The 13030-nt window shown below is 41.5% G+C and overlaps 1 protein-coding gene and 1 pseudogene across 8 annotated transcripts in view; one reads left to right on the top strand and one right to left on the bottom strand.

Annotated features, from left to right (window-relative positions):
* Nucleotides 1-3334: 3334 nt before the first annotated feature.
* LOC311147588 (rhodopsin-like) lies at nucleotides 3335-9646 on the top strand (annotated as a pseudogene). The gene is made up of 2 exons: nucleotides 3335-4341; nucleotides 9590-9646. The product of its transcript is annotated as a rhodopsin-like (transcript).
* LOC311147829 (membrane-associated guanylate kinase, WW and PDZ domain-containing protein 1-like) overlaps nucleotides 8658-13030 on the bottom strand; it is a 202062-nt gene continuing 197689 nt past the window's right edge. For 6 of the 7 annotated variants that reach the window (XM_084184626.1, XM_084184628.1, XM_084184629.1 and 3 more), the window contains one exon: nucleotides 8658-12859. In XM_084184626.1, the coding sequence (XP_084040752.1) occupies nucleotides 11721-12859 (1139 nt within the window). In that variant the 3' untranslated portion in view covers nucleotides 8658-11720. The remainder of the gene's footprint in view (nucleotides 12860-13030) is intronic. The other variant, XM_084184632.1, reaches the window with a different exon arrangement.

The raw sequence follows: 13030 nt of genomic DNA, 5'->3' as shown, positions 1-13030 counted from the left end.
AGGAAGGAAAATTATGTGGATATATTGAAGCAACATCTCAAGACATCAGTCAGGAAGTTAAAGCTTGGTCGCAAATGAGTCTTCCAAATGAACAATGACACCAAGCATACTTCCAAAGTTGTGGCAAAATGGCTTAAGGACAACAAAGTCAAGGTATTGGAGTGGCCATCACAAAGCCCTGACCTCAATCCTATAGAACATTTGTGGGCAGAACTGAAAAAGCGTGTGCGAGCAAAGAGGCCTACAAACCTGACTCAGTTTCACTAGCTCTGTCAGGAGGAATGGGCCAAAATTCACCCAACTTATTGTGGGAAGCTTGTGGAAGGCTACCCAAAACGTTTGACCCAAGTTAAACAATTTAAAGGCAATGCTACCAAATACTAATTGAGTGTATGTAAACGTCTGACCCACTGGGAATGTGATGAAAGAAATAAAAGCTGAAATAAATCATTCTCTCTACTATTATTCTGACATTTCACATTCTTAAAATAAAGTGGTGATCCTAACTGACCTAAACAGGGAATATTTACTAGGATTAAATGTCAGGAATTGTGAAAAACTGAGTTTAAATGTATTTGGCTAAGGTGTATGTAAACCTCCGACTTCAACTGTATACCTCAACTGGTATGCCATCCAACCCTGGAGTTTTCCCAGACTTAAAGTCTAATTGCCTCCAGAAGTTCCTCTGGAACGTTTGCACTATTTTTAAGTGAATAGCCTTTATTTTGGTACAGATGCTAATTCATTGAATAGCAATAGCTGTATGTACTGTTTAAGAACATAGTATGTGAATGTATAGTGGTTTTATGTAGATATTTTTCTATTGATAATGACAACTGTGAAATAATATTTTTCTACAAAGCAATTGTAATGAACCAGATCATTCAACCTTGACACTTTTGGAAAATACATGTTTATTAAATTCTATTAAGAGATATTTTCCTGAAACCAGCCAACTTTCTCTTTTACAGGAAACGTATTATCTGTTTTCCTGGTCTCAATCCTGGGACTTGTTACAAACACATCATAAGCCATTACATTAATTTTGTAGCTATAAACTGCAAAGTTTTATCTTAGCCTCATGGAAAAATGTGTAGAATTGCAGGACATTTGCTCTAAAACAGCAACATTTTCTCTCAGCCTCATGGCAAAATGTGTAAAATAGCATGAGATTAACTATTAAACTGATTTTTCTTTGTCTCTGCCCTATATAACATGTTGTTGTTATCATAATGTTATCTGGCTTAGGGCTGGCTAACGCTACCACACATGAATGGACATTACCCGCACATATTATGTATACCTGTGCTGGATATATGGCATTTTTAGAGCTTTTTGAAAAATATTTTTTTTCATTTTTTTTCGGATGATTTTCAACCACTGCTCAGACGAAGCCTCTCTCCTGGATGAAGCAATTTATCTCTGTATCCACACCTACAGGTACTCCTGGCTGGCTGAGTTAGTGCAGTATAGCATATTTGAGCCAATGCAAACACAACACTATTTAGGATATCTAGTTTATTCGGTATACTGACTCGCTTTTGAAAGAAATCCTGAACATGCTGCAAAACAGTTATGGTTCCACAATGGACCCTGTTTATAGTACCTGAAGCTATCCAGGGATTCAAAAAAAATCTAGACATAACTACTAGACATTTACACAATTGTATATATTTCACCTTTAATGCTACACTAAGATACATTTCTAAACTAATCCAATCTGTTAGTTGGACTTATTGCACCCGTTACTGAAATGGTTGTTCCAGTTTAGATGGATTAAGTAGTCTCATTTATTCATCTTCCTAACCCTGGCAGTCATTCTGAATGCAGATTGTGGGTGAATACAAGATTTTAAAAAAAATCTTATCCCCAGTCAGGCTGGATTCCAATAAGAATTAGACATCACTTTGCAAGCCAGCATAATGTGACTTGATGCTGATTTTGTGGGTGACCAGTATATGCTGGGATGCTGGTGACCAGCTTATGTGTCCAAAACACAATGAACGTTGGTCACCAGCGAAAACACAATGAAGGTTGGTCATCTGCGAAAACACAACAAAGGCTGGTCTCCAGCGAAAACACAATGATGGCTAGTCACCAGCGAAAACACAACAAAGGTTGGTCACCTGCGAAAACACAACGAAGGCTGTTCACCAGCGATAACATAACGAAGGCTGGTCACCAGTGATAACACAATGAAGGTTGGTCTCCAGCAAAAACACAACAAAGTCTGGTCTCTATTGAAAACACAATGAAGGCTGGTCTCCAGCCAAAACACAACAAAGGCTGTTCTCCAGAACCTGCTTGTCTGTGCTGTTTTTTTCAGCAGGGTAAGAATACACACACAGCATTACTGCAAAATACTACTTCTCACATTTTATTGTTTTGGAAGGTCTCTCTCTGTATGATTGATTTAGGCTAAATGAGAGCATAAGATATGCAGCAGGTAAAATCTCTTGAAATAACCTTTTAAGGTCTTAAAACAGGAACTTTTGATTGACAGGTTTGTATGATTAAGGAAAATGAAGTTTCGGAGGAAATTAAATTGAAACGCGTGATTTATCCTCTCTCTCACATACATATATACACACACACACACGCACACACCCACACATGCACACAAATGTGCACATGCACGCACACACACACTCACACACACATACTGTACGGTGCAGCAGTGCGGGAAATGGAGAATGATGGATTTCTTAGATAGAAGGCTTGAAGCTGATGAAAGTTTTTTTTTCTAGTTATAAAGAGCAAGTCTTAAAATGTTAAGGTCACACAATAAGCACCAACTATAATACTGAAAACATAAGCACACAGAATTACCACAGCGTAAAGGTTTTCTTTATCGGCAATTATAATAAACCATCTCCCACAGCACCCCGTCTCTTCACTCTTTTAGGCTCGGAGTATGAAGCTTCAAACATGTCTCTAGAATATATTGGAATATACAGTATCTTCAAAGGACAGACTTGTAAATTTAACAAAGTGATAAAAAGTTTGGGTATATGGAGGAGGCCTAAGTGCATCACAACCAATGCAGCGTTTCAGATTACGCCATCATCAGAGTTTCCTGATAGGTATGAGCAGGTGTAATCATAGTAACTTGATGAGTTGCCAGTTATGTTTGCGGTAGTGGCTGGATTATATACTAACAGTGGCCTAAGTCATATTGTGCTGACGGATCTAACACCTTAAAGTCTGCCTATAAAATCAGGAGCCTAACGTCCTTGGTGCATTCATGGAAAGGTTCCCTTTTCATCTTTCTCTCTGTATAGCCGGACCAAACGAAACCAGCTGAAGGGCTGACTGCCACCGCAAGACCACAACCATGAACGGCACAGAGGAACCAGATTTCTACGTCCCTATGTCCAATGATACTGGCATTGTCAGGAGCCCCTATGAATACCCCCAGTACTACCTTGTCAGCCCGGCGGCGTACTCACTGATTGCTGCCTGCATGTTCTTCCTCATCCTCACTGGCTTCCCCATCAACTTCCTCACACTCTATGTCACCATCGAGCACAAAAAGCTGAGGACCGCCCTGAACTACATCCTGCTCAACCTGGCTGTGGCCGATCTCTTCATGATAATCGGCGGCTTCACCACTACGATGTACACCTCCATCCATGGCTACTTCGTCTTTGGAAGAATGGGCTGTGGTCCCTGGTTGTCTTGGCTATTGAGAGGTGGTTGGTCGTCTGCAAGCCTATTAGCAACTTCCGCTTTGGGGAGACCCATGCCATCATGGGTGTGGCCTTCACCTGGATCATGGCTTCTGCTTGCTCCATGCCCCCTCTGTTCGGCTGGTCTCGCTATATCCCTGAGGGCATGCAGTGCTCATGTGGAATCGACTACTACACACGCGCCCCCGGGATCAACAACGAGTCCTTTGTCATCTACATGTTCATCGCTCACTTTACGATTCCCCTGTTCATCATCTCCTTCTGCTATGGCAACCTGCTCTGCGCCGTCAAGGCAGCTGCCGCCGCCCAGCAGGAATCTGAAACCACCCAGAGGGCTGACAGGGAAGTGACCCGCATGGTTATCATGATGGTTGTCTCCTATCTAGTGTCTTGGGTGCCCTACGCCAGCGTCGCCTGGTGTATTTTCTGCAACCAGGGATCAGAGTTCGGCCCCGTCTTCATGACTGTCCCGGCATTCTTCGCAAAGAGCTCAGCCCTGTACAACCCCCTCATCTATGTGTTGATGAACAAGCAGTTCCGCCACTGCATCATCACCACCCTATGCTGTGGGAAGAACCCCTTCGAGGAGGAGGAGGGACCCTCTACAACTTTTCATATTTTCAAGCATGGTGGTGGCTGCATCATGTTATGGGTATGCTTGTCATCAGCAAGGACTAGGGAGTTTTTCATGATAAAAAGAAACGGAATAGAGCTAAGCACAGGCAAATTCCTAGAGGGAGACAAATTCTCCTTTCAGCAGGACAATAACCTAAAACACGAGGCCAAATCTACACTGGAGATGCTTACCAAGACAACACTGAATATTCCTGAGTGGCTTAGTTACAGTTTTGACTTAAACTGGCTTGAAAATCTATGGCAAGATCTGAAAATGGCTGTCTAGCAATGATCAACAACCAACTTGACAGAGCTTGAATAATTATTTAAAGAATAATGTGCAAATATTGTACAATACAGGTGTGCAAAGCTCTTAGAGACTTTACCCAGAAAGACTCACAGCTATAATCGCTGCCAAAGGTGATTCTAACATGTATTGACTCAGGGGGTTTAATACTTATGTAATCAATATATATATATATATATATATATATATATATATATATATATATATATATATATTATTGTTTTATTTTTCATTCATGTTTTGCAAATTTTAGAATATATTGTATATTTTGAGTCAATGGATACTAACAAACGTTTTCCAACCAGCACAAAGGCTTCTTGAATGCAGTACATGAAATAGCAAATGATTCAACAAATGTTGTGTACAGTCAAGTGTTATCATAGCTTTGGTAAAGATTTTAAGAAGGGAACAGTAATCTGATGTCAATCACAGGTCATCTTGTACTGAGAATGTAATGCGACTGTATGCTGCTTATAAGGGATTGACAATGACAATGACACGAATAAGCAAGGCTATGTATGACTCAGTGGGGTACAGTACATAGATTAAGACGCAGACATGACTATAGCTGCTGATCTACAGTAATTACACACAATGTTGTTGAGGTGAAAGACCTAATCGGATGAAGTGCAGTTCATCTTATCAAGAGATCTTTGTGTTCCTGAGGTTAAATGAAACACACAGGGGTTATTTTACACACACAAACACACACGCACACACACACACACACACACACACACACACACACACACACACACACACACACACACACACACACACACACACACACACACACAGACACAAATACTTTCGATCACAATAGAACATTAATAGCTGACAACTAGCTCTAACAGCGCTCACTGTTGCCCCTAGTGGCTGGTTTCCACGTCATCTCCTGACATCCTCAGACATGGATGGATGTCGAATACTGACTTGTATCACAGGTGACCTGGCTGGACAGGTTGCCTATTAATGCCCCTGACTGGTACAGTATAGTATAAGGTATAGCATGCTTTAGTTTTTCTGTGTCTTACTGATACTGAATCAGTTTAATCAGTGATGAAATATGAGTTATCCATACCTTTTTCCCTCTGACTAGAAGCTGTGTCTGTCTGTGTGATAAATGAAAGCAACTCAGGGAGTGACATGAGATTCCTTCACCTCAGTGCTCAGTTGTGCAGAAATATCTGTCAGGCTGGAGCAAAACAAACCTCGAGAACGCTCTCATAATGACCTTCATAGCGTAGCTATAGCAACCGTCATACCATCGGATCTCTAGTTGAATACAGATATGCTCGCTCGCCAAGCAACCTGCTCCAATCCAGCACCAGCAGAAAGAGGCTGAGGAAAACAACAACCAATCAATCACTGGCCACAGACCAGATTAGGGTCTGGGGTGAAGACAGGCAGGGAGGTGTAGGCGCATTACCCCTCATGATTTCCAATGTGAGAGTGTGATTTGAAGGAGTCAGGCGCAGGAGGGTAAATCACTGAATACAGAGTTTATTCCGTAGTACACAGTTACGCTGGATAGCGTCAACAGTCCAGTGCGCAAAACAGGCGCACTGGAACAAATACAGGCACACGGGGAAAATATACCCCGGCAATACAAAGTACAGGTAGCTCCACCGTGCTACACTCATCTCACATAAAACAATCACCCACAAGGACAAGGGGGTCAGAGGGAACACTTATACATGTACTAATGAGGGGATATGAACCAGGTGTGTGTAATAGACAAGACAAGACAAATGGAATGATGAGATATGGAGCAGCAGTGGCTAGAAGACCGGTGACGACGAACGCCGAAGCCTGCCCGAACAAGGAGGGGAGGCAGCTTCGGAGGAAGTCGTGACATCCAATTAATTCTGTATAGAAGTCTTTGCTTTCATCATTTCAGAAATGTACTGCTTGCTCTAACAGGAACTTGACATAAACACACAAATGAACAGTGTTGGGGAAGCTACTCTGAAAATATACCAAGCTACCAATTACTTCACAATGGAAGAAGTTAAGCTATACTAAAGCTACCCTTAATAAAACGATAGTTTACTTAACTGAAGTTACTTTTCAAAATGTATTTCATTACATCCAAACTACTTAGTGAAAAAATATCATATCTAAATCTGAAATGTCATTGACTACAAATTGCAAGAATAGATCACTCTGGAGTCAGATGTTACCAGAATGTGTAATTTAGGCCTAGATTGAATCAGATCAAGCGTTAACTGGTGCTAGCTGACACCCTCATATCTGCTGTATTGGCGGTGTGGGAGGTGTAACTGCGTTGGAGCTGTCAAAACGGTGAGCAGCTGCTCTTGATCATTGTCAGGAAGCCTCACCCATCCCACTTGCATTAGATGTTCAAAACCAGAAAGTACTGGCTATATAATAACTGCACTCAAATTGAAATGCATTAAATAAAATAATGAGGCTTTCTATCAGCCTAAACGAGGTGTAGATTACATCTCATATTCCAGTGTTTGAACTGCATGGGATTTCTCTTAATGCGACTCTGTGCAGGCAATGGCAATGTCTACTTTAGCTATACTGCCAGGAGTGGCTTGTGGATTTGACAGCTTTAACGCAATTCTACCTCCGACACCGCCAAAACAACGGCTATGCAGACGTCGGCTACAGCGGATCTGATTGAATAGAGCCCTAAACCTATTAAACAGAAAAAGTGAGAATTAGAACCTACCACCAAGCTACTGCAAAATTCAATTAGGATGCAATTATACTAGTTGAACTACATGTAGGTCATATAGGTACCTCCCTGGGAAGGTAACAAATGTTGAAGTGGCTTGGGGAAGGATTGCTTGGTGAGTGAGAAACGTGCAAAGAACTTGCTCACATCTGCTTTAATTCACATATTGTACTGCAGTGTTGAGGGAGCTAGCACACAAGCATTTTGCTGCACCTTTTATACCTGCTGTAAACTGTGTAGGTGGCGAATACAATTTTATTTCATCCAATTTGCTTTTTTCATCTAGATGGTAGAAAAAACACATTCATAAATCAGCAGTTAAAGCTATGAGTGAGTCATATGCTGTGAAGGCTCAGTGCTGTGCGTGCACCCGCATATCGGCCCAGCGTCGTCCGGGTTTGGCCGGTGTAGGCCGTCATTGTAAATAAGAATTTGTTCTTAACTGACTTGCCTAGTTAAATAAAAAATAAGAAATAAAAATATCCTGAAGGTTTTCCCCTACATTAGCTATGGTATGGATCACTATGGAGTAATAACCAAATGCCTGCATGTCTATTCAAAGTTCATTTACATGCTAAGGCTTAACCCTATTATTTTCTGAAGGGAAATCTAATGACACCTATTAATTCTCCATAATAGTGCACCACCACTTTTGACCAGAGACAAGTAGTGCTCTATATAGGGAATAAACAGACACAGCATAAAGAGTACACTGTCGTGCTATCATTACAGCTTCAGCCTGAATTTGTCCCAAGTGTTGGCTAGGTTTCTGATATGGCTTGTATGATAAGAAGAAGACCCCTCTCAAGTTGAAAGTAATAGCTGTTGCTATGCATTTCAATACTTGAAATGGAAAAAAACACACAACCACCAAAAGATGACAGCATAGCTGAAAAGCTGCCTCGGGGTTGCTTGTTAACAGCTGTGGGTATCCATACAGTATGTGCTACTGTAGCAGGCAGTTTCCTGACATTCCATCCCATTACCTTGTCCATTATTAACAAGTAGATTCATTTCACTTCTGTGATGTACATACTGAATTATTCTGTCAACGGGTAACAAGGAGATATTGATGTGAATTAATATACAGTTAGATATTCCTCTTTTATCTACCGAAACCTCTGCTAGTCAGACAAATCTGGAATGTCAGATAGACACGTTTTTTTGTTACTAAAGTGTTGTGTTTACATATACTGAGGTACCTTGGTAAATAATAAATCAATCTGAAAATGCAGCACTCCTGTACCTGTGGTTGCTGCACTCCAAAGGGAATCTAAAATGTAAATCATGTCAATAGGAATCTCCTGGGAATATAATTGCAAGCCACTGTAGAGAAAAATTATTTTGAATTTGTATGGAAAACTTTATTTGATAATAAAAATAGCATTCACAGACTTCTTTTGATAGCTACATAAACATTGTGATCCCTCTCAAGGAAAGAAGCTTTACTGGATAAGTCCACATCTACTTGTACTTAGACTAATGTTATGTATAGCTTCATGGGTCAAATAAAGCTATGAACAATGTAGTATTTATATATGCATAGTGTTTTATAAAAAAGATTGGCCCATATGCATGTACTGCTTTTATCAACACAGAGATAACATTATGTCTGGAGCACATTGCAAGAAATAATGCTTAAAGAACACAGACTGCATACAAGTGCTTTATAATACAAAGGCAGGCTAACCATCAAGAGATATTCAAACCAACAAACAGCTTCTGATTGACCAAATACAGTCATCCATTTTTAGAATGTCTTTACATACCTGATTCAGAGTACATTAACATATTTCCCATGAATCATCAGGTCCATTTCAGAAATATAAACACAATATCACATTCCTCACTGCAGAGGTTTCTCATAAATGTATCTTTTGTACAAGAAAAAGGCAACATTTTATTCCTTGACAGGTTCCTATTAGTTACATAGTAAAATTCTGTACAGGTGGTGGCCGGCAGGTTAACTTCTTCTTTAAATGTTATTTTTTATTGTTATTTTTTCGTAATTTTTTTTACAGTACTGTGGCAACAACAGTGATAAAAGAATGCATTTGTTGTAGTTTTTCCTATATCATTTTAGATGTTTTGTGAAACATAAAACAGAGAATACACAGAAAAACACGGTTAAAGCAGCAGTCATACTCCAGTGGCGTGACAGCATGGCTCAGCATGGCAGATAAGCCCACTTCTGTACCGGAACTTTCCATCTGTTACCATCACAACATCTTCCCTTACATAATTACATCATCACCTCATTTCCTTGGGCAGGGAGAGGAAGAGAGGAACTACTCCCATATCACCTGTATGGAATCAGTGGGCCGTTGATCAATATTTATCAGGATTTTCTTACCAACTTAGAATAAAGAACTGCAATTCTACAGCAAATCCAGCAGGGGTAACAATTATTCTTTTTTTCAGGTTATGGGGCATATAATTTGGTACTTTAAGCTTTTACCGAGAAAATAAATAGCAAGACAAATGCAAAAAGGATGATTTCAAATATATTACTTCATTCAAAAATTACCATTGGTTATAAAATTTGAGTTTGCCTTTGCTCTGTATGATATTCACTTAGGTATGTACACTGCAGTCGTCCATAAAATGTCTGTCCTACCAACGTCTTGTGCTATAGTTTGCTTTATAAAGCAATTCTGAGGTGGAAAATGACATCAAAAACATATTAAAAACAAGCCCATCATGAAGTACCAGTTACCACAGTAAGGAGCATGTTTGAAACCTCAGAGGGAACACATACAGTCGCTAGTGAAAATCTACACACCCCTGGCACTCTTCACATTTTGCTAACTTAACATTTGTATCTAAAAAGGGATTACATTAGATTTTCTTTCCTATAGATCTACACAACCTACTCCACATTTTTTAAGTGAAATAAATATTATAGAACATAAAAAACAGTGAATCATTTTGAATAAGATTCTACCAACTCTTAGGGCAACATATCCCCATTGTTTTTGTCAAAATTGTTCAAGCTCAGTAAATTTGGTTGGGAATCATTGCTGGAAAGCAATATTCAAACTTTGCCTCTGATTTTCAAGCAGATTTAAGTCAGGACTAAGCCTGGAACACTCAACACCTATTGGAAAGCCATTCGGGTGTGTCTGGGATTAATTAACTCTAGGTTTTCAGAAGACTACGGTCTACGCAGTCTAACTTTTTACTTGGGCTTTGCTCCTTTCATATATATATATTTTTCCTGACACCCCATTTCCTGTCGGTGACAAGCATACCCATTACATGATGCTGCCACCACAATACTTGAAAATATAGAGGATCAACAACATTGCATTCACTCCACATTAGTGGCCTGTATGATGAAGTGAAAAGAAGGAAGCCTGTGTTAAAACATCCACTCCAAATCATGAACTATGTTTGCAACAAGGCTGTTAAATAATACTGCAAGATAAAACAGCAAATAAATAAACTTTTTGGACTAAATAAAAACTACAGGTTTGAGTAAAATCTAATACAACACAGAGGGAGACCCTCTGTATTTTCAAGTATTGTGGTGGCAGCATCATGTTATGGGTAGGCTTGTCACCGGCAGGGATTGGGAAGTTTGTCAGGATAAAAAAACAAACATGAAAGGAGCAAAGCCCAGGTAAAAAGTTATAGGGAAACCTGCCGTAGTCTTCTGAAAACCTAACCCTGGGACAGAGTTATATTTTTCAGCAGGACAACAACACACATTTTAATGCCAAAGATCCACCAGGAGGGCTATCCAAGAGGTGTAAAGTGTGAGTGGTTCAGTCTCAGTCCTGAAAATCAGAGACAAGGCTGAAATATTGCTGGCCATCAATGATTCCCAACCACATTTACTGAGCTTGAGACATTTTGACAAAAACAATGGATATATGTTGCACTAAGAGTTATGCAATTAATACATCTTTTTTTTTTCTTCTTTTTTTTGTAGATTTTGTAGATTGGTAGAAAAATAATCACATTTAATAAATGTTTTGATTACATTTTAAGGCAGCAAAATGTGAAGAATGTGCAAGGGGTGTGTAGACTTTCACTAGCGACTGTATGTGTTCCCTCTGAGGTTTCAAACAGAAATGCCAAAAAATATGCTAAATCACCATTTGTGATTTGATAGGCACATACACATACCTTCACTACAGTATTAACAACCTCAGTTATGCTCAAAATAATGAGAACAGAAACAAAACATACAGTATGAACTAAAACAAAGATTGTACTCCTGCTGTGGTATGAATCTCTGTCTGGGATCACAAGTAGTCAAATCAATGAATCAATCAACCAGGCGATTGGATAAATCACATGAGTTAATCTCCTCAGAAGTCTAAATCCAGTGTACGTACTGTGGTCTCGACAGGTTGAGGGGTGAGAGGCCAGGGGCCAGGGGCCAGGCTCTGTCCACTCAGATGCTGAGGTCCTTGGGGCTCTCTTTGTAAAGCCTTCTCTTAGGCTCGGGGAACTGGTTCGGGGCGCGACCTACTGCGTTGTTGTGTCCTACTGTGTTGTTGTGTCCTACTGCGTTGTTTGGTCCTACTGCATTGCTGTGTCCTGCTGCTGCGTTGTTGCGGTGTCCTGCGTTGTTGTAGCCGGCGTGGTTGTGAGTGGAGGCATTGTTCTTCAGTGTGCTGTAGTAGTTCAGCTCCTCCCTGCTATAGCTGCTGTCTGGAGACGAGTCTCTCTCTGACCTGTAGCGTCTCTCTGGTGTTCCGTTCATCCCGTACCTCTCCTCCCTCGTCTCAGCCGACGAGTCCCTCAGGAGGTTGCCGTTCTTCAGGCTGCCTCTGTCGGGAGTGCGCCCCCTGGAGAGAGACAGGGAGGAAGCCCCTTTGTTCGGGCGCTCTGGGGTGGTGGCCTCCATGTAGGCTCGGCCCGGGGTCTGCGGTTCCCTCAGGAGCCTGCGGTCATAGAGTGGTCGTTCAGGAGTAGCTGCATGACTGAGGAACCCTCTGTCATTGTACTCCCTCTCGGGTGTGCGGTCTCGGTGTGCTCGCTCCGCCCTGCGGTCCATGGACTTGGCCCGCCGTCGGTCAGGGGAGGCGTTCTGTTTACGGGTGGGCGAGCGGTCGAGGGAGACGCGGCGTGGTCGACCGTAACTCCGGTCTAGAGTACTGGTACTGGCGGAGAGCTCCCACTCTCGTTCTTTCTCCGCTGCTGCAGCAGCAGCCTTCTTCCCAGAGCTGTCCTTACGCAGAGTCTTTAAGAGTTTTGAGATGCCGCTCTCTGACTCTGACTTCTTGACTTTGCGGCCCCGGCTCTTCTTATTGTTGCCGCCGCTGATTTCAGGGTAGTGTTGGCTGGGGGTGGTGTGGCTGTGGTTGTTGTTCCAGGTGTGATGGTGGTGGGGGTTAAAGTGCCGGCCCTGGTGCTCCATCCTGTCCCTGTCTCGGCCCTGCGCAGCATCCTTGTGGCGTGATGGTTTGTGAAGGTCTGGTGGATAACTGGACTCCGATGAGGTGTGATAACGGCTGTTTGGTGGCAGGGTTCTCACTTCCGGAGAGTTTTGTGCCCCGGGTGTGGGAGAGTGCCTGTCATGGCTGGAGTCTGTGTGAGAACAAAAGAAGAACATGAGAGACATTCTCAGACGGGATGGAGTTTAAGCTAACTAAATAATATAAGCTTGGTAGCTCAGACAATTCCCACAAATTGCTTGTGTCAATACAGATACAAGCAATACAGATATTGCTTATGTCTGTATTGAGTCAATACAGCCAT

Source organism: Coregonus lavaretus, assembly GCF_964263955.1.
Source record: "Coregonus lavaretus genome assembly, chromosome: 20".
Lineage (NCBI taxonomy): Eukaryota > Metazoa > Chordata > Actinopteri > Salmoniformes > Salmonidae > Coregonus > Coregonus lavaretus.
The sequence above is the reverse complement of the archived record's forward strand: the minus strand, read 5'-3'. Positions and strand labels throughout refer to the sequence as shown.